General features: G+C 45.9%; 1 protein-coding gene across 3 annotated transcripts in view; it reads right to left on the bottom strand.

The window, feature by feature from the left end:
• Positions 1–25,228, bottom strand: part of ACSS2 (acyl-CoA synthetase short chain family member 2) — a 68,279-nt gene that overhangs the window by 25,646 nt on the left and 17,405 nt on the right. For all 3 annotated transcript variants that reach the window (XM_040330656.1, XM_040330654.1, XM_040330655.1), the window contains exons 3-7: positions 19,215–19,306; positions 16,715–16,818; positions 14,030–14,102; positions 10,428–10,503; positions 5,222–5,336 (exon numbers count right to left, since the gene is read on the bottom strand). In XM_040330656.1, coding sequence (XP_040186590.1) covers positions 5,222–5,336; positions 10,428–10,503; positions 14,030–14,102; positions 16,715–16,818; positions 19,215–19,306 — 460 coding nt within the window. The remainder of the gene's footprint in view (positions 1–5,221; positions 5,337–10,427; positions 10,504–14,029; positions 14,103–16,714; positions 16,819–19,214; positions 19,307–25,228) is intronic.

Raw genomic sequence — 25,228 nt, forward strand, 5'->3', positions numbered from 1 at the left:
AGTATCCTTTAAGCCCGGCTATACACAGAGCAAAATTTCAGGCCGCTTCTGAGCCAAACAGTTGCTGCATCCAATCAGGTGCAGGTGTTCCGTCCGATTAGGCGACCCGCCAGAATTGGTAAGGGAAGTGACGTTCCGTTGCCGCCATCTTGCTACACCCCGCACTCCTCCATAGTAATAATACACCAAGAAGGGGGGCAACCGGACATCTTGTTACACCCACCAGAGATTTGCATCTCACGGTTATTTTTAACAGGAAGCGGAGCATATATGCTTAAATACAGCATTTGGAAATCCAACGGACTGTTTAGATGTTAAATTTTAAAAGCAGCAGCAAACCCGCTGACCTCACGGTTTCGCTAATGTGATAGAACACCTCTGATTTAAAAATTCTGTGAGTGATGAGCTGTCAGTGCACATGCCGCCTGTGCAATCCCTGTTCTTCCTCCTCGTCTTTCTGCAGCACTTTGACCAATCAGAGTTGCTCTTATTTGTCCCAGTGCCGGTGTCTTGTCGATCTAGTTCCCCTATCGAGATGGTTCCCTGCTTGACTGCGCAGGCCCATGGAAATCTCCGAACCTTGGGCGGCATCCAGGCTCATTCCTTAACATCCCCGTGGATTGGAGGATGTTAAAAAAAGGAGCCAGGAGGCCGAGCGAGCCACTTACAGCAAATTGCTTTAAGTGGCCAGGAGGCCGACTGGCCACTTACAGTAAATTCCATGTCGCCCTGGACCTCTTGCTACAGCTGCTCAGGTTCGGCGATTTCCATCTGGGAGGGGAACAATATTGATAGGGGGAACCATATCGGCAGCTCACTGGCACAAAGCATTGCTCTAACCCATCCTGGAAGTGGGGACTTCAAATCCCCAAGCCACTGTACTGAATGCATGGACACTAACAGATCATCACCAAAAGAGGTAGGTACGGTAAGGACCATGATGTGGGAAGGGTGTATGATGTTGGGTAACCTTTTCATTTTTTCTGGCAAACTAACCCTTGAGGCTGGGTTCACACCAGGGGTCCGGTGCGTCCTGGTTCACCGTTTCAGGACCAATTTCAGCCCAAATTTTGGGATGAATTTGGACCTGAAATTAACCAAAGGACGCACAGTGGTTTTGTGCAAAACACGCCTGACCCGCTGCGGAGATATGTGAACCGGCTCCATACAGAGCAGGCAGAGGCACCGATTGGCTGCTCATACACAAGCAGCTGATTGGAGCCAGCACACAGATTATGCCCTATTCTGAAACTATTTGAGAAACATTGGTACCCAGGGGGGACACCAAACCTTCTGAAAAATAGGAAATCCAGGAGGTCCTTTTATCTGTTTAATTTGGAGATTGTGGGTTGAAAATAGCATACATTAATTTCCCAATTTATATCCACTTTAACAGATTTAATCTGACTCATCTCAAACTGCTAACAGACAGTAAAATATATAGGTATGGAGCCAGCCAACCTCAGGGCAAGAAATATGATCAGCATGATCCAACAACCTGCAAGGTCTAATGCAATTAGCATGCTTACATGAATGGAGGAGACAAGAGCCGGTGTCCTATCGGATAGTACCCGCTATTGAGAAGTGCCGGGGATGAACTGCGCATGCGCTGTACGGAACAGAACAGCAGCTTATTTACGATCAGCTGTCGTGACAGAGAGACGGCGCCTGTGAACAATAGAACACCAGCAAGCGGACATTTCCTATTCTGCTCATCTCAGGTCCCAGCAAGTCTCCTAACCTACCAGATCAATTGAAGCCCCTTACAATGACTAGGCTGCAGCATATGGCCAGCCAGCCATAGATGGTTTGAATTAGGGTTGTCCAGATACCGATACCAGTATCGGTATCGGGACCGATACCGAGTATTTGCGGGAGTACTCGTACTCGCGCAAATACCCCCGATACCTAAATAGAATACTTCCCCCCCCTTCCCCCCCGCCGCATCGAGGGACATGGCTAGAGGGACATTGCTGCATATGTGAGGGACATGGCTAGAGGGACATTGCTGCATATGTGAGGGACATGGCTAGAGGGACATTGCTGCATATGTGAGGGACATGGCTAGAGGGACATGGCTGCATATGTGAGGGACATGGCTAGAGGGACATGGCTGCATATGTGAGGGACATGGCTGCATATGTGAGGGACATGGCTAGAGGGACATGGCTGCATATGTGAGGGACATGGCTAGAGTGACATGGCTGCATATGTGAGGGACATGGCTAGAGGGACATGGCTGCATATGTGAGGGACATGGCTGCATATGTGAGGGACATGGCTGCATATGTGAGGGACATGGCTGCATATGTGAGGGACATGGCTAGAGGGACATGGCTGCATATGTGAGGGACATGGCTAGAGGGACATGGCTGCATATGTGAGGGACATGGCTGCATATGGGGGGGACATGGCTGCATTTGGGGACACATTTAAAAAAAGTATCGGTATTCGGTATCGGCGACTACTTGAAAAAAAGTATCGGTACTCGTACTCGGTCCTAAAAAAGTGGTATCGGGACAACCCTAGTTTGAATCTTGGTCGGTTCAGCGGGAACTGGCCGAGATTTGCACCATCTGTGGGCATGCTAGTTGTACCCAAGTCGATCCATCCATCGATTGACTTTGGTACAATCAGCAGGTCTGATTTTTACATGCGATCATTGCCAGAGGCTATAACCGATAGTAATAATCACTGTGTTCTCCCAGCAGGGATGACTCCTCCACCCCCTGCCAGGAGAACACAATAGCTCCGTGGTAGGGACGCCCACATCCACACTGACTGGGGGAATGAGCGATTTTATTTCCTGTAATAGAAAGAAAATTGCATCATGTCTGTTATGCCTTATGTCTATGGATATATTTTTAATGCTGAGAATATAAAAAAAATTTAGTTGGGCTTTAAAGTATAAGTTCAAGCTAAAACTAAAATCTCTAAATCTACTTGCATCTACAATCTAAGACTAACCTATCTAGCCCTGTAACGCAAAGATCGCTATACATACCTTTTCTGAAGTCGCTTCGGTCCGGTCCCACGCCGAGCTGTCAGCGGTGGCTTCTCTGTGTGGGAGTGTGCAGGAGAGGCAGCCGACAACGGAAGCCCCATAGTAACTCTACGGGTGACGTCACTTCCCAGCCGTTGTCGGCTGTCTTCTGCACAGAGCTTCCGCTGCTGGAGACCGGACTGGCTTCAGAAAAGGTATGTATAGTAATTTTTGCTTTATAGGGATAGTAGATTTAGAGATTTTAGTTTTAGGGTGAACGTCTACTTTAAGTCTTTAACACAGCTATGAAATGGCAACAAGTACAAACGAGGCATTGCAAAAGAGAAGGTAATTATTAAAAAGGTCAGAAGGACAATGGCATTAGTATATGTAGCTGAACGGGTACGAGTCTGGCTAATCTTTACAAATTAAAGCAATGATTTGGTCAATTACTGCCTCTCACCCCCCGGATAATTAAAGCACTCATATGGTCTTTGCTGAAACAGAAAGCCTAGCTTATGGTTTTATGCCTATCAAATCCATATGTAAAAATGTAAATATAATTTATATATTTCTAATTGATGTAATAAATAAAAATAATCCGATATGTGCACAAGTAAAACAAAAATAAATAAAAATCAAAGATTTACTTAATTATAGCTTACAAAAACTGCACAAAATGTGGAATGAAAATGCACCAAAACTCACATACTACCTACACAAGATGGGTCCAGTGGCCCAATATAGTGTCACTATGGGGGTTATTTAGGAAAGGAAAATCCACTTTGCACTACAAGTGCACACTACTAGCTGGATTCAAATAGACCGCCGCATCTTTGCGGCGGCGTATCGTATTTACCCTAACGCCGCCGTAAGTTAGCTAGGCAAGTACTGTATTCACAAAGTACTTGCCTGCTAAGTTACGGCGGCGTAGCGTAAATGCGGCCGGCGTAAGCGCGCCCAATTCAAATTATGCTGAGGGGGCGTGTTTTATCCTAATGGGGGGTGACCTGACGTGATTGACGTTTTTTACGAACGGCGCATGCGCAGTCCGTGTACATATTCCAGTGTGCATTGCGGCAAAGTACGCCGCAAGGACGTATTGGTTTTGACGTGGACGTAAATTACGTTCAGCCCTATTCACGGATGACTTACGCAAACGACGTAAAATTTTCAAATTTCGACGCGGGAACGACGACCATACTTAACATTACTAGTCCAGCTATTTGATGGAATAACTTTACGCCTGAAAATGCCTTACGTAAACGGCGTATCTGTACTGCGACGGGGGTGCGTACGTTCGTGAATAGGCGTATCTAGTGATTTAAATATTCTACGCCAAGCGCAATGGAAGTGCCACCTAGCGGCCAGCCTAAATATTGCACCCCAAGATACGCCGGCGCATGCCGTCGTATCTTAGATAGGTTTAAGTGTATCTCTGTTTGAGAATACACTTAAACTTAGGACGGTGCAGATTCCGAGTTAGGTCGGCGTATCTACTGATACGCCGGCCTAACCCTATGTGAATCTAGCTATACAAGTGCAAAGTGCACTTGAAATTGCACTTGGAAGTGCAGTTGCTGTAGATCCGAGGGGGACATGCAAGGACAATAAAAAAAACAGCATTTTAGCTTGCACATGATTGGATAATAAAATCAGCAGAGCTTCCCCTCATTTCAGATCTTCCCCTCAGATTTACAGTGACTGCACTTCCAAGTGCACTTTCAGTGCAATTTCCAGTGCACTTTGCACTTGTAGTGCAAAGTGGATTTGCCTTTCGTAAATAACCCCCTATGGGTTGGAATCTCCATAAAAGATACCTGTTTCCAACCAAATTCCCTTCCTATCCTGCACCCCGCAGAATATTAGGCACTAACCTGTGCCATTTAAGGGGCTACTTTGCCTATGCCCCATTACATTTCTTTGCCCTTACAAAGATCCTTTGCAAAAGTCAACTTTTTCTGAAAGTCAGCTCTTGAACAATAGCAGGTATGCCCTTTCACGTGACAAGGCTTGGACCTGGCAATAGGTCAATCGAGTACTGCATTATGTGAGGGCAGCGGTGAGTGTCACCTATTGCCTCAGTACTGGAAGGACCAGGATTTTAGACCAGGAGGCAGCAGGGAACAATGTGGTGGGCAGGAGTGCTGCTATCATTTAAAAAACACTTCAGGCATTCACCAGACCTGCAAAAAAACATGCTGGGTCAGCTGAACCACACCCAAATGCACTCTTTACCTGCATATTCGGGCAGGGTCTCTTGCATGGTGGTGATGCATTGCTTGTCCCATCACAAAAAACGTCATCTCTGCCCAGATGTTTGAGTACAATGCACTTTTTCAGAGGGTAATTCCTAGAAAGATACACCAGTAAAATATTCAGATAGTGTTTAGTATAGGAATTATAAACATTCAGACAAAAACATTTAAAGAATAAATGCAACATAAATAAATAAAATGAATACATAAATAAATAAAACAAAAAAGAAACTCGTCATTAAAAGCCAAGTCCTCCTCTGGAATGTTACACCTGTATTGTGCCCCGCTGACCCCCTCAACCCTTCCACTGTGACAGTGGGCAGTGCATCCGTTGCACCCGCTGTCACATTTCAAAATCGGTGGGGGCTCCGCCCACACAGCTGCGTCATTCATTTACAGGAATCTGCAAATGAAGAACCTATAATCCCATTTGCCAATGCAGCAGAAGGTTTGCACTTCTTAACCACTTCCGGACCGCCACATGTACATTTACGTCGGCAGAATGGCACGGACAGGCACATCCACGTACCTGCCTGCCTAGACGTGGGTCCGATCGGGACCCCCCCCCCCCCCCCCCCGGTACTTGGGCAGTCCCCGTGGCTTCAGGAGCGATCCGGGACGACGGCGCGGCTATTCCTTTATAGCCGCCCCGTCGCAATCGCTCCCCGGAGCTGAAGAACGGGGAGAGCCGTATGTAAACACGGCTTCCCAGTGCTTCACTGTGGCGGCGTATCGATCGAGTGATCCCTTTTATAGGGAGACTCAATCGATGACGTCAGTCCTACAGCCACACCCCCCTACAGTTGTAAACACACACTAGGTGAACACTAAATCCTACAGCGCCCCCTGTGGTTAACTCCCAAACTGCAACTGTCATTTTCACAATAAACAATGCAATTTAAATGCATTTTTTGCTGTGAAAATGACAATGGTCCCAAAAAATGTGTCAAAATTGTCCGAAGTGTCCGCCATAATGTCGCAGTCACAGTGGGGAAAAAAGGACGCCAATTTTGTTTGGGAGCCACGTCGCACGACCGCGCAATTGTTTGTTAAAGCGACGCAGTGCCGAATTGTAAAAACCCCTTGGGTCATTTAGCAGCATATTGGTCCGGTCCTTAAGTGGTTAAAGAGGATGAAAATCCTCCATACACCCAGTGACGAGAACAGCCTCGGATGATACACAGAGATGAACCAAATCTCCCTACATTTGTTTTACATGTATATCTGCTGTCTTCACATTTATATACTGTTTAGAAAGTTCAGATCGTGTTAGGAGATTTTCTCTTCCTGTTTAACACAGTGTGGTGCATACAGCCAAAATAGCTAAAATTGCTGATTGGAGGAAAGGCACACACCCCCTCTCATCATAGGCAGAGACTTTAAGAGGTGTTTTGTAACAGGGCCAGCTCCCTGCTAATCTATTTTAGCAACCTCCCCTGACAGAAATGTCAGGCTGCTTTTATCTGATGTGCCTGAGAATTTGTCAGGAGTTAAACTCAGGCTGATAACAGAGGAATGGTTCAGAAGTCCGCTACGGGACAAAATACTGCAGATATATGTGCCCAGCTCCACTTTAATGGACTGCAAGGATGCCGATGAGCGCTTGTAGTCAATTCACTCTTCCTTCTGCTTTGTAACTGAAAGCAGGTACGGAGGTTCAGACACAAAGCTGGAGGGAGAGTGTGCAGAGTAGCCCACTGATCGCAGGTGCAATGGTTTGCAGGCTCCTGTGGGGAGAAAATAATTAGTGCATATTTTTTTCCCTGCAAAAAAAAAAAAATGTACATTTTTTTCTTCTTTACATGGTTGGCAAGGTTGAATAAAGAAACCAGTCTATCCAGTTCAATCAGTGTGTGTGTGTGTGTGTGTGTGTGTGTGTGTGTGTGTGTGTGTGTGTGTGGGGGGGTGTTTATACCAAAAACTTAGCCATTACATTTTCTATTGTAGGTACTGACCTTGGATGCAGAAATCCAAGGTTCACAGCCTAGGGTCAGAGGACTGTTTGATCCCTCTAGTCTAGAGCATGGGTCTTCACACTACGGCCCTCCAGTTGTTCAGGAACTACAATTCCCATCATGCCTAGTCATGCCTGTGAATGTCAGTGTTTTACAATGCCTCATGGGATGTGTAGTTCTATAACAGCTGGAGGGCCGTAGTTTGAGGATCCCTGCTCTAGAGCTCAGAATCAGGGATGAGGTCCCAACCAATCTGATCTACCCCGCTGAGAAACTGTCAAAGTAGACAGCCAATCATAGGCAGCGGAGGCATTTCCCACCCTGCAGCCACACATATACACGCCCCTTGCAGATGTGCAGCTGCATGGCAGGGAATTATTATTCCTCACTTATTATTGGCTGTACACTTTTGACAGCTTCTCGGCGGGATAGCTAAGGCAGGTTCAGACTCATGTCCAAACACGCCTAAGCTCATCCGTACTCGGCGTCCTCCGAAGTTGTGTTGCTTGCATGGCCAAACTTAAAATGGTTGCAAACCCTTACATAAACCCAGTGAAGTGACTGGCATCAGGTGATACACGAGATTAAATTAAGCCTCCTACATAAATTGTACCTGTTTGTCTGCGGTCTTCGCATCTCTACATCCATTCAAATAATTTGAGGGAGGGGGGGCATCCATCTCTGCAGTAGCCACACCATGTTTGCAGTCTCCGACCCCCTCGCGCACCATGTCTGCAGTCTCCGACCCCCTCGCGCACCATGTCTGCAGTCTCCGACCCCCTTGCGCACCATGTCTGCAGTCTCCGACCCCCTCGCGCACCATGTCCGCAGTCTCCGACCCCCTCGCGCACCATGTCCGCAGTCTCCGACCCCCTCCCGCACCATGTCCGCAGTCTCCGACCCCCTCCAGCACCACGGCTGCAGTCTCCGACCCCCTCCCGCACCGTGTCTGCAGTCTCCGACCCCCTCCCGCACCGTGTCTGCAGTCTCCGACCCCCTCCCGCACCGTGTCTGCAGTCTCCGACCCCCTCCCGCACCGTGTCTGCAGTCTCCGACCCCCTCCCGCACCGTGTCTGCAGTCTCCGACCCCCTCCCGCACCGTGTCTGCAGTCTCCGACCCCCTCCCGCACCGTGTCTGCAGTCTCCGACCCCCTCCCGCACCGTGTCTGCAGTCTCCGACCCCCTCCCGCACCGTGTCTGCAGTCTCCGACCCCCTCCCGCACCGTGTCTGCAGTCTCCAAACCCCCTCCCGCACCGTGTCTGCAGTCTCCGACCCCCTCCCGCACCGTGTCTGCAGTCTCCGACCCCCTCCCGCACCGTGTCTGCAGTCTCCGACCCCCTCCCGCACCGTGTCTGCAGTCTCCGACCCCCTCCCGCACCGTGTCTGCAGTCTCCGACCCCCTCCCGCACCGTGTCTGCAGTTTCCAACCCCCTCCCGCACCATGTCTGCAGTCTCCAACCCCCTCCCGCACCATGTCTGCAGTCTCCGACCCTCTCCCGCACCATGTCTGCAGTCTCCGACCCCCTCCCGCACCATGTCTGCAAATGTTTGTCCAGGGTCCAATTAACATAAAAGACGACCCTGCACACCATGTATGATCTGAATAAAATTGTAATTTACGACGGCATGTTTAGGAGCCAAATTAGTAGAGGGGCAGGGTAGGGGTTGGGAGGGGTAACTGGTGGTGATAAACTTTAAAGGCCTGGCTAGTGGCTCAGGGCTTGAAATTTTGGGCCCTGTATTATAATGTGCTTCTTGATGCATCATTTTTATACATGCATTTCTATGTAAGCCTATCTATTTCCTATGGGTCTTCAATGTCCATGCATTAACTTTTTTAAAAAATAAAACAAAACATACACAAGCCCCCTCCCCATCGTGTTGCAACACTGTAGATGGTGTATGTGTCGAGGATTATGCACGTTTTTAGTTGCTTGGATGTAAATTGGAGGCCTGTTAGATATTAATAGGGGCCTAAAGCATGCCAAGCACTCTCATTTGCCCTATCCAATTAGTGGGGCTCCTGCTGTCCCTGCAAAGATCCTCTGCTAAAGTCAACTTTTCCTGATGGCTTCAACTATTTATTTTGTATTTATTTTTCTATGAAAGAGATCAGTTTAATATTAATAAGGTCTGGCAGTAGACAATGCAGCAGCTGCCATAGCTCAGGGGGCCAATTCTCACCAGGGTCACCCAGCACAAAGCCAGCATAGTCAATCAAGGTATAGCAATACATTTCTATGGGACTGCACTACTGTAGTAGATTAACAATGGAGATTCCAGTAAATGCACAAGCCCGGTGATCTGCCGTTATGGTTCCGTCTATCGTGAAAGTTCCTGCGCAGGCGCAATCTGATCTGCCGATATGGTTCCGGCTAACGAGAAGGTTCCTTCAAGGACTGCGCAGGCGCAAACTTGCCGACGGAAATCTCTGAACCTCGGCCGGCATCCAGGGCGACGTGGATTTCGAGGAAAGTGGCCAGTCGGCCTCACGTCCTTGCTTCGCTCGGACGGCTTGCTTGGCCTCCTGGCTCTTTTTTTAACATCCTCCAATCCACGGGGATGTTAAAGAATGAGCCTGGATACCGGGCGAGGTTCGGAGATTTCCGTCGGCAAGTTTCCTTGAAGGAACTTTCCCGTTAGGGGAACCTTAAGGACAAGTCACCGGCAATGACTCTCTGAAATGTGTCAAGCATATGATTACTTAAAAGTAGAAGTCTGGTCAAAATACTAGCTAAGCCTAAACCTGCTCCCACCTCCATTCTAAGACTTATAATAAACTACCCTATAAAGGAAAGAGGTCTATACTTCTCTACTCTACTCTACTCTACTAAGTGGCAATGTCACCCATAGGCTTATCATGGGGAACCCATCCAAGGCCGTCCCTGCTGTAACACTAAAGCCGTCCCTGGGAGCCGATTACGTTATCAGACCGAAGCACCCTTTAGAATAGGCAAGTATAGACATCTTTCCGTTACAGGGCAGTTAGTATAGGGCTTAGAATGGGGGTAGGAGCCAGTTTAAGCTTATAAGGCATGGGTCTTCAAACTACGGCCCTCCAGTTGTTCAGTAACTACAATTCCCATCATGCCTAGTCATGTCTGTGAATGTCAGTGTGTTACAATGACTCATGGGATGTGTAGTTTCGCAACAGCTGGAGGGCCGTAGTTTGAGGATCCCTGTAAATATAAAGTATTTGACTGGACTTCTACTTTAAATTCAGTACTTACTTTTCTGCGCATTTTTTTAGTGCTTCATCTGCGATCACCTTCAGGTTAATTAATTTATCTCCACGGAAGAATCCATCTATAGAGAAAGAGCAATTTTTATTAAAATGTCAGACATGTCTTCCTAGGTCCTACACAAAAAAACAAAAAACAAAAAGTGTTAAATGCTTTCAGTAAGGCGAGGTTCACATATTACCATTGATGTGCAGCACACAATTTTTTTGCACATCAACACGTGCCGCAAAATGGGCTTTCATGCAGATCAGCTGTCCAGAAATGGGACCTTTATTTTATTTTTTTGACAGAGCGCTGCAATGCGTTGCTTTTCAGTGCACTGCAACACACTTTGGTCTGCAATGTATGTCGAGGTGCCATTCAGAATGAATGGCACTGCGCCATCGCAAGTAGTGTGTGGTGGCAGCTGTTGCAGTAACGCACCAATGTAAATGAGGCCTAAGGCTCCTGCGCGGGTCACTTCTGATTTTGGTCCATGGAGTCCATCATGTCCCAGACTTCCTGTTTTTCATGCTGATCGATATTTCGAACCATGGACGTTTATTTCAGTACATGTTTTAAAGATATGCCTTATAGCATCCACCACCGGTTTCACTGAGCCCTTGTTTTTTTCTTAGCCTGGATTGGAGCCATGAATACGAATACCCATTTTTGCATTTGATATGATTTCAGTGCGAGATATAGGGCTAGATTCAGGTAGGGGCGCGCATTGTTACAGCGGCGCAGCGTATCGTATTTACGCTACGCCGCCGTAAGTTAGAGAGGCAAGTGCTGTATTCACAAAGTACTTGCCTCCTAAGTTACGGCGGCGTAGCGTAAATGGGGCCTGCGTAAGCGTGCGTAATTCAAATGAGGATGAGGGGGCGTGTTTTATGTTAATTCTTGGTGACCCGACGTGATTGACGTTTTTCCCGAACGGCTCATGCGCCGTCCGTGGAATTTCCCAGTGTGCATTGCTCCAAAGTACACCGCAAGGACGTCATTGGTTTCGACGTGAATGTAAATTACGTCCAGCCCCATTCACGGACGATGATTTACGCAAACGATGTAAATTTTTCAAATTTCGACGCGGGAATGACGGCCATACTTAACACTGCGTGCGCCTCCTAATAGCAGGAGTAACCTTAAGCCGAAAAAGCCTAAGGTAAACGACCTATATTCTACGCCGAAAACGACGGAAGCGCCACCTAGCGGCCAGCGTAAATATGCACCCTAAGATACGACGGTGTAAGAGACTTACGCCAGTCGGATCTTAGGCTAATGGCGTATCTTGCTTTCTGAATACAGAAAAAAGATACGCCGGCGCAGCTTTGAATTTACGCGGCGTATCTATAGATACGCCGGCGTAATTCAATGCCGAATCTGGCCCATAGAGTATCCACTGTTCACACAAGGAGGTTGGCTTCTATAGGTCTCTGCTGACTACAGGCATGGAGGAGGAGAGAACACTGTGATCATTTGATCCCCCCAGGAAGTAGTACACTGGATTGGAAGAAAGGCTTTCAAAAAGTAACCTAGAGTTTTTTCTGCGGGATGATGTGAAGTATATATTTGCAGTAAGTTAAAGTGGAATTCCATGCTAAGACTAAAATCCCTGCATCTATTGCCACCAACATTCTAAAGCACCATACACACTATTAGATTTTTCTGCAGATTTTTGTCTTCAGATTTACCAAAACCATGTAGTACAAGGGCCGGCCTGATTGCATACAAATTGAAACTCTTAAAGTTTGACCTCATTATATGGTTTAGGTAAATCTGAAGACAAAAATCTGCAGAAAATATAATAGTGTGTATGGGGTTTAACACTAACCTATCTAGCCTTGAAAAAAAAAACAGTATACATACCTTTTCTGCAGGCGATCTGACCCGATCTCCAGCGGCAGAAGCTCTGCAGGAAGGCCGACAACGGCTGTGAAATGAATGGGAAGTGACGGCTCCCATAGACTTACTATGGGGCTTCCATTGACAGATGTGTCCTCTGCATCCACCTCCACAGCTCAGTGTGGGATCAGAGCTTCCACCGCTGGAGATCGTGTCGGATCTCCTGCAGAAAAGATATGTATATTGATTTTTTATTTTCAGGGCTAGATAGGCTAGTGTTAGCATGTTGGTGGCTATAGATGCAGGGATTTTAGTTTTAGCATTGACTTCCACGTTTTACTGTGAACATGCCCATTCCTAAGGCTTTGAAAAAAATTGGTTATATAGCTATTGTTTGCGGTGTCCGATATAAGGAATTTTTTTATTTTTTTTTGTGGAGGTTCGTCTTTTTTTAACATGAAAAAATCAATAAAAAAAATCAATGACATGAACAGTTTGAAGCAAACAACTAATTTTTAAAGCAAAATTTCCATCACAATTTAGTTAAGCTATTCTCATATCATACTTAAAGGGGTTGTAAAGGTTCGTTTTTTATTTTCTAAAAATGTTACATTAAGCTAGTGCATTGTTGGGTTCACTTACCTTTTCCTTCGATTTCCCTTCTAGATGTTTTCTTTCTTTGTTTTCTTTGTCTGAATTTCTCACTTCCTGTTTCTCCTCAGTAAGAGTCAGTTCACACTTAGGCGGCACGACTTCGGGGGCGACTCTGCAAGTCATCCTGAGGACGACTTCAGAGGCGATTTGCAAAACGACTTCTGTATAGAAGTCAATGCAGGTCGCCCCGAGCCGCCCCCGAAGTAGTACAGGAACCTTTTTTCTAAGTCGGAGCGACTTGCGTCGCTCCTATTAGAACGGTTCCATTGCATTAAATGGGACGCGACACGTCAGGCGGCTGAGCTGCCTGTCGTGTCGCCCCAGTGTGAACCGGGTCTAAGGTGTTCAGTAAGCTGGTCTAAATGACTTTCCACCGCTCAGATGATGGTGGAAAGCTTACTGAGAAGAAACAGGAAGTGAGAAATTCAAACAAAGAAAAAAAACATTTAGAAGGGAAATCAAAAGGAAAAGACAAGTGAACCAACAATGCACTAGCTTTTGAGCCCATTCACACCTAGGCGTTTTGTCGCCTGTAGTGTGACGCCCGCTGCCGCCCCGACACGCCAGAGGGATGATTTAACATTGCCCTCTATGGAGATGGTTCACATCTCCACGCCTGCCGCCTGAAAAAAAGTCCCGGACCTTTTTTTCAGGCGGCTTTCGGCATAGGATATACGAACCATCTCCATAAGGGGACAATCTAGGGGCACATCTAGCCGCAAATCGCGGTACAAAACGCCGCTATTTGTCGCCGCAATTCGCGGGACAAAACGCCACGATTTTGTCCGCCTAGATGTGAATGCAGCCTAAAAGGAACCAATTTAGAAGATAAAAGACGAACCTTTACAACCCCTTTAACATAAACAGACATCTTCTTTTAGCCCTAAACCAGGGGTCTCAAACTGGCGGCCCTCCAGCTGTTACAAAACTACAAGTTCCATCATGCCTCTGCCTGTGGGAGTAATGCTTGTAACTGTCAGCCTTGCAATGCCTCATGGGACTTGTAGTTCTGCAACAGCTGGAGGGCCACCAGTTTGAGACCCCTGCCCTAAACAAAATAAATAAAATATATACTAAACTACAACAGCATTGCCTTTACGTGCTCAGTTTACCTGCAGTTATTAGAACCGAACAGTGACTGTCCAGGATCCTCTCGCATAGAGACTCAGCTGAAAATCCGGCAAACTAAGAGAGAGAAAAAATAGAGAAAGAGGGAGAGAATGAAAAATGGGAGTGCAAAAAGAGAAAGCGCGAGAGAGAAAGAGCGCAATAACAGAAAGGAGGCAGAGAGGGGAAAAAAAAAAGGAGGGAAAAGGATTGTAAAAAAAAAAAAAAAGTATTGTAAAAAAAAAAAAAAAAAAAGGAAGTAAAAAAGGGAAAGAAAATGTAGTGCAAATAACGTATATCGAGAGTGTGCATGGAACAGACAAGACAGAGAGTGAGTAAGAAACAGTCAGACATACACAAAAGTATAGAAGCAAGAAAGGATAAAGAGGAGAGAAAAAGAAGGAAAAGTGATAGGCAGTTAGTTCATTAAAGCGGTGGTTCCCCCTTAAAAACAACTTTTTTTTATTCCACTGCTCCCCCACATTCCATCACGATTAATGCTCTTAATATTTTTTTCCTGCTGTACATACCTGGGTACAGCATATTCACCCGTCCATCCGGGTTGCGAGTCCCGCGGGAGTGGGCGTTCCTCACAGGCTGTTGATTGACGTTTTGCCCAAAAACGAGCTCTCCCCCCGTCGCGTAAGCCGCGTCACGATTGGCGAAAGGAGCCGAACGGCGATGCGCATGCGCAGTATAGCGCCGACTCGCCGTTCGGCTCCTTTCGCCAACCGTAATTTCTCGCTCAGATAATATCATTTATAATTTATTACATATATTACAAGCACCTAAATAATGGCGCCGACAATTTACGCAGAGCTTTATATATACATTCAAGCAGATCGGGGGACCTTGCACTCTTGGATTTTCTGATCCGCCAGCAGCTAGCTCTTTCTTTGGGAAGATCTAGAAGCACTGCTATGAGTAATAAAGGCTCATTCACAGCGGCCTGCACACATGTGCGCCCCGATGTCTGTTCTGTATGGGCAGTGGGCTTTCAATGTGGTCCCTCGTCGCAGAGGAGGAGCCTGGATCACCCGCTCCTGGGCTAAGGTCGTCCAATGCCGTAAAGGGGGCTGCTGAGAGAGGCACAAATTCAGCAAGCCCTGGGGAGTGGAAGCCGAGTTGCTCAAGATGCCGTGTCAGTGTGCCCAGATGATGTTACAGGGAGCTGACAGACGGAAGGACCAATATAGAGGCTATCTGGTTGCCGTGACAACGGGTTTTTCACGCCAGTGCTTTTTTAAAGCGCATAAAAAACACGTCATGGCAACAAGATACGCCTGCGTCCCACTGCACCGGCCCCTCGGCTTTCATTCCCAGGGCTTGTCTTTCAGCAGCCCCCTTCACGGCATTGGACGACCTTAGCTCATCAAAGCCCAGGGACTTGGTATCATAGTCGTTTACACTTTTATTCCTTAGATTGAGGACAATAAACTGTTTTTAACACTCATGGATTGAGCAGAGTTTCTTTGTTTTTTACGATTACCTTCAGTCTATCTTTCTACAGTGACCTCTCAGGGCACTGAGTGTGGTCTAAATCTTTTTGTGTTCCTTTGCTCCATTTTCTATAATGTATATTGACAGAAAAAAAAAAAAAAAGAGGGTGCACCAGCCTAGTGCATTAGCCTAATTACTGTATTTATCGGGGTATTGCGTGCTCCGGCGTATAGCGCGTACCCCTAATGTGGACCCACAATTCTTTTGTGGTGTCTTGCGCGGCGTCCATCAGCGGCCTCGTCGGGTCCGGCGTCCGTCTGCGGCTTCGGTGGTGTCCTCCCGGCTTCTCCCGCGCTGTCTCCCTGTCGAATCGCCGCTTCCCGCGCTCAGTTTGAATGCCTGCGCCGACATATACCGAGTGCAGTACACTCGGCTACATTCGGCCAGGCTCGGCTTCGCTCGTGCTCACGCATAAACGTCACAGAGCGTGAGCACGAGCAAAGCCGAGCCTGGCCGAATGTAGCTGAGTGTACTGCACTCGGTATACGTCGGCGCAGGCATTCAAACTGAGCGTGGGAAGCGGGTATCGGCGTATATCGCGCACCCACGATTTTTCCCTTATTTTAAGGGGAAAAAAGTGCGCGGTATACGCCGATAAATACGGTACATATATTTATTGATAAAAACAAGGTAAAAACTACTCACAAACATGTGGAGAAATATTGCTTGTAAAAGCCAACTATTTGTGGCAATCAGTCCTGAAGCCGACAGTCTAAAGATGACAGAGGGAAGAACATCAGGACAGCTACTGGCTGACAGGTTTCGAAGGAGTACCTTTTTCCTCAGAGCCTCTACAAGCAATATTTATCCACATGTTTGTGAGTAGTTTTTACACTGTTTTTATCAATAAACATATGTAATTGGGATAATGCACTAGCCTGGTGCGCCCTTTTTTTTAGGGCTACTAGGATATTCCCTATCCTGGAGGGCAGCAAGGCCAGAGAAACTATCCCTTGAGTAGTAGACCACCTGCACATCACACTAGTGCACAAGAGTGTTTGTTTGCTGTTATGTATATTAACAGCCCTGGTTTTGTTACCCCTTGCATTTGGAACGGATCTAGCTGTTGAGCACTTGGAAAACATGGTTGTATTTGTAATATTAGGTAGTCACCGACTAAGCAGCAGTATTTAGACTTTTTTCTATTTGGGAAGAATAAAATATTCATTGACACACAAGAAAGAACTCACAACTATGGAGTGAATAGCCCCGATTCGAGCACATGCCAGCATTGCCACCACCAACTCGATCACCATGGGCATGTAAATTGATATACGATCTCCTTTTTTAACACCTGGCAAAACAAGATTATTGTATGTCAGACTGCTTACACAGAAAACGAAAAATACAAATATTATAATCAATCTATTCAGTTTTCTTCAGTAATGTCACAGAATTTTAAAGACGAATCCCAGGCATGGAATACTTTACATTAGAGATCGACCGAAATATAGGCCGTTTTTATGAAATCGGCATCGGCCGATTATTATGAAAAAAAATCGGGCGATTCGCGGCTATAACAATAAACCGCCCGCATGGCCGCCTGCCCTGCAGTACTGACCAGTGCTCCTGCAGCATGTATTCCTGAATCCTCCACCCGCACGGCCACTATAGAAGGGAAGGAGAGATTTCACTGGCATCGGATCGTACCGCCCCGCCCTCGGCATGCTGTATTAGATAAACAATCATCGGCCCATTACAAGCATCTGCCACCTGACTTGCAGTACTGACCAGTGCTCTCGCATATATTCCCGATTCCTCCACCCGCACAGCCACTATCGAAGGGACGGAGAGATTTCACTGGCATCGCCCCCGCCCCCTCCCTCGGCGTGCTGTATTAGAGAGAGAAACAATCATTGGCCCAATACAAGCATCTGCCACCTGACTTGGTAACCCCCCCAGCAGGAGATCGTGGCCAACACTAGCTCTGTCCCCCTTTACTAGTCTATTAGGTGCATGCAGATAGATACCAGCATGTATGGAGGGTAAGTTGCCAAAATTGTGTGCTACTGTACTGTGCCCCCCCTGCAGACTTTATTTAATGTCTTTTTAAAGTGAAACCTGGCTGATGCTGGCATTGAGAAAATGGATGAGGATGACTCATATATATGAGAGTTGCATTGTGGAGATCCTCTTCACAATGTAACTCTCATCCTCATTCATTTTCACAATGCATTGCAAATCAATCATCTTCATTACCACAACTCAGCACCACCCACGCCTAGCACCACCCATCCCTCTCCACAACGCAGCACCACCCACAACGCAGCACCACCACCCCTCTCCACAACGCAGCACCACCCACGCCTAGCACCACCCACCCCTCTCCACAATGCAGCACCACCCACGCCTAGCACCACCCATCCCTCTCCACAACGCAGCACCACCCACAACGCAGCACCACCACCCCTCTCCACAACGCAGCACCACCCACGCCTAGCACCACCCACCCCTCTCCACAACGCAGCACCACCCACGCCTAGCACCACCGATCCCTCTCCACAACACAGCACCACCCACAACGCAGCAGCACCACCCACCCCTCTCCACAACGCAGCACCACCCACAACGCAGCACCACCCACCCCTCTCCACAACGTAGCACCACCCACGCCTAGCACCATCCACCCCTCTCCACAACGCAGAACCACCCACCCCTCTCCACAACACAGCGTCACCCACGCCTAGCACCATCCACCCCTCTCCACAACACAGCACCACCCATGCCTAGCACCACCCACCCCTCTCCACAACGCAGAACCACCCATCCCTCTCCACAACGCAGCACCACCCACGCCTAGCACCACCCATCCCTCTCCACAACGCAGCACCACCCATCCCTCTCCACAACGCAGCACCACCCACGCCTAGCACCACCCATCCCTCTCCACAACGCAGCACCACCCATCCCTCTCCACAACGCAGCACCACCCACGCCTAGCACCACCCATCCCTCTCCACAACGCAGAACCACCCACGCCTAGCAAAAAATAAAAAAATCGGCCCAAAATATCGGCCGCAAAAATCGGCCATCAGCCACCCTGATTTCTAAATATCGGCATTGGCCATAGAAAAACCCATATCGGTCGACCTCTACTTTACTTTGGTCCAGCTTGGGGATATATAAAGTTACTGCAAGGCCCACTTTGATGCCGCGTACACACGACCGTTTTTCATGACAAGAAAAATGCCATTTTTTTAATTGGTCATTAAAAACGATCTTGTGTGGGCTCCAGAGCATTATTTACGACGTGAAAAATGGCCATTAAAAATTTAGAACATGCTCTAGTTTTTCTCGTCGTTTTTTTCACGTAGTCGTTTTTCACGTGAAAAATGGTCGTGTGTAGGCTTTAACGATTGGGGGGAAAAACGTGCATGCTCAGAAGCAAGTTATGGGAAGGGAAATTTGCATAATCAAGCCCAAATGGTGTCGCCATTCGAATGAAACTTCCCCTTTATAGTGCCGTCGTACGTGTTGTACGTCACCGCGCTTTGCTCAAGCATTTTTTTTTTTTCACGATTGTGTGTATGCAAGGCGGGCTTGACAAGAATCACGTCGAGAAAAACGTTGTTTTTCCATGACATTAAAAACGGTCGTGTGTACGCGGCATAAGAATGATTTTAAAGCAGTTCTCCCTGTAAATATTTCCATGCATGATAAAGAAGCGGGTGGTAACATTCAGTTGTGTACCTTGGTCACGTAGAACATTGGCGAACTGGCACACCTTCTTCAGGAGCTCTGCATATGTGATGGACGTAGCATCCTCCGGCTCATTACCTTCCCTGCAAGACAATTCACATCAACATCAATATCCTGACTGGCTAAGCGTCACCCGGAAACCATCTCAGCGATGTTCTGCAATCTGCGCTTCCACTGCTCATGGCATGTCAACAGCAAGGAACGGTGTTGAGGAGGAGGTGGGCACAGATATGTTATTTGTTACAGTGCAAGATATGAAGGTAAATGTACTCACTGGGTACATGTTAGGGTTTTATCAGTGCTTTACAGTATATAATATATCCACTTGAGCTCAGGAAAGCTTTACTCCCATCATGACCAAGCCATTTTTTGCTATTCAGCACTGAGCTACTTTAACTTTTTTTTCTCACACAAATAGAGCTTTCTTTTGGTGGTATTTGATCACCACTGGGTTTTATTATTTTTGTCAATATATAAAAAAATGAAAAAAAAAGATGAAAAAAAAAAAAAACACAAAAAATTAAAGAAAGAATTAATTAGTATTTTTGTATTGCCCGACATGTATTTTGCTATGGTTTTGATAAAAAAAAAAAAAAAAAAATCACAATAAGTGTGTATGGATTGGTTTGCGCCTACAAACCATGAGATATAGATATAGATATATATATAATTATATCTATATCTATATATATATATATATATATATATATATATATATATATATATATATATATATCTCTATATATATATATATATATATATATATATATATATATATATATATATATATATACACACATACACACATACATATACATATACATACATACATACATACACACACACACATACATACACATATACATACTAGGGTTGTCCCGATACCGATATCGGGACCGATACTGAGCATTTGCGGAGTACTTGCAAATGCCCCCGATGCCAGATCCGATACTAAATCCCTAACCACCTCCCCCCCCTCCGCAATTCCGCCGCATACCGCAACGCCGCCTAATTAATCAGCGTGCGGGGAACATTACAGCTTTCATTACAGCTTTCATTTGAATAGCTGTGTGCTCCCCGCCGCGCGGCGTATAGACACTCCCCCTTGCTCGGGATTGGACGGGTGATCTGTCTATCAAAGAGCAGATCACCCGTCCAATCCCGAGCAAGGGGGAGTGTCTATACGCGGCGGGGAACACACAGCTATTCAAATGAAAGCTGTAATGAAAGCTGTAATGTTCCCCGCACGCTGATTAACTAGGCGGCGGCATCTAGGTATGGGGAGACATGGCTAGACATGGCTGCATCTGTGGGGGACATGGCTGCATATGTGGGGGGACATGGCTGCATTTGGGGACACATTTAAAAAAAGTATCAGTATTCGGTATTGGCGAGTACTTGAAAAAAAGTATCGGTACTTGTACTCGGTCCTAAAAAAGTGGAATCGGGACAACCCTAATATATATATATATATATATATATATATATATATATATATATATATATATATATATATATATATATATATATATATATATACATATATATATATATATACATACATACACACACACACACACACACACACAAATATATATATACACACACTGGAATTTATTTTAATTTTTTGCACTACGAATGGCGGCGATCAGTGACGTAAAACGGGACTGCGTTGGTGCAACCCGTCAATCTGACACTAACTGGTGCTGGGGGGAAAATGAAATAACGGCCACTGACATCACCTTAATACGGGTATCAGTGATAATATTATACACAGTCACTGTACTAATGACACTGTCTGGGAAGGGGATAATATCTAGTCTAGGGCAATCAAGGGGTTAAATATGTGAGTGAGTGAGTGAGTAACTTGTATAGTGCCTAACTACATGTAATGTGTGTAAAATGTGCTGCTTTTAACTAACTGATTTTTCAGTTTCTTATACCTGCTTTGCAGAGATGAGAATTGACAGATCGTTCTCTTCCTACAGAGCTCTATAGTGTTTACCAACACAAAAGTTCTGGGCTGTGATTGCACACAGCCGATCCGCAGGTCACGGCCACCAATCATTGGCTGGGACTTGCTGACATGATCCCAATCTGTACAATCACAGCAGGAGCCAGGTGGGCCCCCGCCACCCAATGTCCCATAGGGGAGATTTGGCTTTATTTCCTGTTCCAGAGACACCACAGGAAATATTTCTGAAGTGACATTCATCTAGACAAGTGTACCCTTTGGATGATTTCCCCTTTATTCCTCATCAAATATAAGAGAATAGGGCTGATCAAATACAGTATAACATTTTGAACAAAGACAGGATTGAACCTCCCTGGAGAGGATCCTCTACACAGCTTGTTTAAAGCTTCATTCATTGGAATATGTGATGGCTCTCATAGAACAGCATGTACAACTATGGCTGCAGCCGTCACTCTCAGTCTTTTGTATACTGTAAATATAGAAATATTACATGTATACAGTGAACATGAACACATCTCTGTATTGTCCAGACTAAAGGAGTACGGGATTGGACTTGCTGTGTGGGCAATCATTAACGTTTATTATGTAAACAGCCACAAAGTACAGATCTGCCACAACCCAAAACAAACATTTCAGAGCTTGGTAATTAACTTGGAAATCCAGGAAAAAAATTACTTTTTACAAAACAGGACAAATTAAATAAGTTCCTTCTAATGATCAGTCTACTTGGATTTCTAAAGCCCTGTACACACGATGGGATATCTGATGGAATCTAATCCGATGGATTTTTTCATCAGATATCCGATGAAGCCGACTTTCATCAGTCTTGCCTACACACCATCGGTCAAAAATCCGACCGTGTCCAACGCGGTGACGTAAAACGCTACGACGTGCTGAGAAAAAGGAAGTTCAATGCTTCCGAGCATGCGTCGACTTGATTCTGAACATGCGTGGATTTTTCTCCGGTGGAGTTCCACACAGACGATCGTTTTTTTCTATCAATTTTTTTATCCATAGGAAAATTTTAAAACATGTTCTATTTTTTTTCACCGATGGGGCCCACACACGATCGGTTTGTCCGATGAAAAACGGTCCGTCGGTCTGTTTTCATCAGACAAACTGATCGTGTGTACAGGGCTTTACTGTAAAAATAAGAGTTTTATTCCAGTTGGATACGGCAAGCAGGCGCTCTTCTTCTAGTGCTGGGGCTGACAGTTCTGGCTGGTGTACAGTACAGGGATAGAACCATTCATTGTCCCCTCATCCATTCACAAAAAGCATTATATTGTGTTCACTAAATGCATGGTGTTCTGTGAATGGAGGGCGTAGGAGGGATCCTGTTTACCTCCATTTATAAAATGCCTTGTCTTCAGTGAACACAATAAAATGTGGATGCAGGGAAACCTTGTATTCAGTGAAGAATTATGTCAAGGAGATCTCACTGTTGGACTATACAGGACATAAGAATAAAGATTCAAATACATCCCACCAATAAAGAAAACCTTTCCACTTTGCAGGTCAGGCCTCTTCACCTTCTATCTAATTTTTAGGTGATCTGACCCAATAAAGCTTCAGTTTTCAGGCATTTTAGCGCTAGAAATAGCACATGTAAAACGCCTGAAAACTGCCTCCCATTCATTGCAATGAGTGCTTTCACACTGGGGCGGTGCGCTTGCGGGACGTTAGAAAAAGTCCTGCAAGCAGCATCTTTGGGGGGGGGGGGTTTGGGAGTGCTGTATACAGTGCTTCCAAAACACCCTACACATTGCAATGAATAGTCAACAATTCCGATTCGCCTTAAAAATGCTTTGGAAGCGCCGCAACACAGGAGTTTTTAACCCCTTCTTTGGGGTTAAAAGCGCCTAACTAGCGGCTGGAAACACTGCTTAAACAGCGGTAGAGCGCCACCTAAAAATGAGTAGCACTTTACCAGGATCGCGGCCACAATGTGAAAGGGGTCTTAAAGTTGCAACTACCGTAATCAGAATATATATATATATATATATAAGACATTTTATATTTTCTATATAACTTATCAAACAGAAATACGCCGCCAGCAATCCTCACTGCACTGACAGCAGGGAGATGACAGCACTCTGCTGGATGAGAAGTGTACAAGGTTACACCTTGCTAGTCAGCGTGTTGTATGAAGCAGCCTAGCGAGTCCGCTAACCGTGTTCCATACTCATACATATTCCATCTATCTTAACAACTGGAAGGATCTTGAGCATTCAGAACACATAAATCTATGAACATTTAAATATTTAAGGTGGAAGACCATGCAAAATCTTAAATCCCTGCATCTATAGACACCAGATCGAACACTAACCCCTCTATCCCTGTAAAGAAAAAATGAGTATACATACCTTTTTCGAAACCGATCTGAAACGATCGCCAAAGCCGAAAGCTCTGCAGAAGCCATTGAGGACATCGGTTGTGAAATTAATGGGAAGTGACGTCACCCATAGAGTTACTATGGGGCTTCCGTTGTCCTTCGTCTTCTCTGCAACCGCCTACACAGAGAAGGCGTGGCTGACCGCTCAGCGTGGGATCCGGTCAGATCGGCTTCCAAAAAGGTATGTATACTCGTTTTTTCTTTACAGGGATAGAGAGGTTAGTGTTGGATCCGTGGTGTCTATAGATGCAGGGATTTTAGATTTTGCATGGACTTCCACTTTAACTACTTGCCGACATGCCGCCGTAGTTTTACGGCGGCAGGTGGGCTCTCCTGCGCGAGAGCCCGTAGCTCTATGACGGCTCTCTCGCAGGATACTAGGGGCACGCTGATTGCCGCCATTACTAGTAAAAAATATATTAATAAAAATGCCATAAAAATACCCCCTATTTTGTAAACGCTATAACTTTTGCGCAAACCAATCAATAAACACTTATTGCGATTTTTATTACGAAAAATAAGTAGAAGAATACGTATCGGCCTAAACTGAGGTAAACAAATGTTTTTTTATATATTTTTGGGGGATATATATTATAGCAAAAAGTAAAAAATATAATTTTTTTTTTAAAATTGTCGCTCTATTTTTGTTTATAGCGCAAAAAATTAAAACCGCAGAGGTGATCAAATACCGCCAAAAGAAAGCTCTATTTATGGGAAAAAAAGGACGCCAATTTTGTTTGGGAGCCACGTCGCACGACCGCGCAATTGTCAGTTAAAGCGACCCAGTCCCGAATCGCAAAAAGTGCTCTGGTCTTTGGGCAGCAATATGGTCCGGGGGTTAAGTGGTTAATTGCACTTGCCCCTGACTTAAAAAGGGGGAGGGGGTGGGTAACTAAAACTGGTGCATGCAGAATCTGGTGCAGCTGTGCTAAGAAACAAAACCTGGAAGATGATTGAAGTTGGAGTTAGAAGCTGATTGGATACCATGCACAGCCATCTCCTGATAATACAGAGCCTTAGACCCCCTTTCACACTGGGGTGTTTTTCAGGCGCTTTTGGGCTCAAAATAGCGCCTGTAAAGCAGCTGGAAAACGACTCCCTGCTGTCTCAGTGTGAAATGCTGAGGTGATGCGCTGGCAGGACATAAAAAAAAAAAAAAAAAAAACTCCTGCTAGCAGCATCTTTGGAGCGGCGCTCCTCCACCGCTCCTGCCCATTGAAATGAATGGGCAATACACACACCGCTCTTCCCCATTGAAATTAATGGGCAACGTGACCGAACTGCTGGCAAAGCGCTGCTTTGCGGGTGGTTTTAACCCTTTATCAGCCACTAGAGGGGGTTAAAAGTGCCCGCTAGTGGCCGAATACCTCTGCAAAAACGACGATAAAGCGACTCTAAAAATAGCGGCGCTTTACCGCCAATGCCCCAGTGTGAAAGCAACCCAAGTCCATGCAGCTGCTGTATCCCAAATGATATTAATGGGACTACTCCAATGGTTAATTTTGCTGGATAGCTTGGCCTGCTGAAAGAAAGTCAAAAAATAACAGGCTTACTGGCTGGATCATGTAAAGGAAATTTGTCAATTCTGTATAAAAGTGTATTCTATTTCATATGTTTGCCTATGTACTGCACACT

The sequence above is a fragment of the Rana temporaria genome, chromosome 12 (assembly GCF_905171775.1).
Source record: "Rana temporaria chromosome 12, aRanTem1.1, whole genome shotgun sequence".
In the NCBI taxonomy this organism is placed as follows: Eukaryota; Metazoa; Chordata; class Amphibia; order Anura; family Ranidae; genus Rana; species Rana temporaria.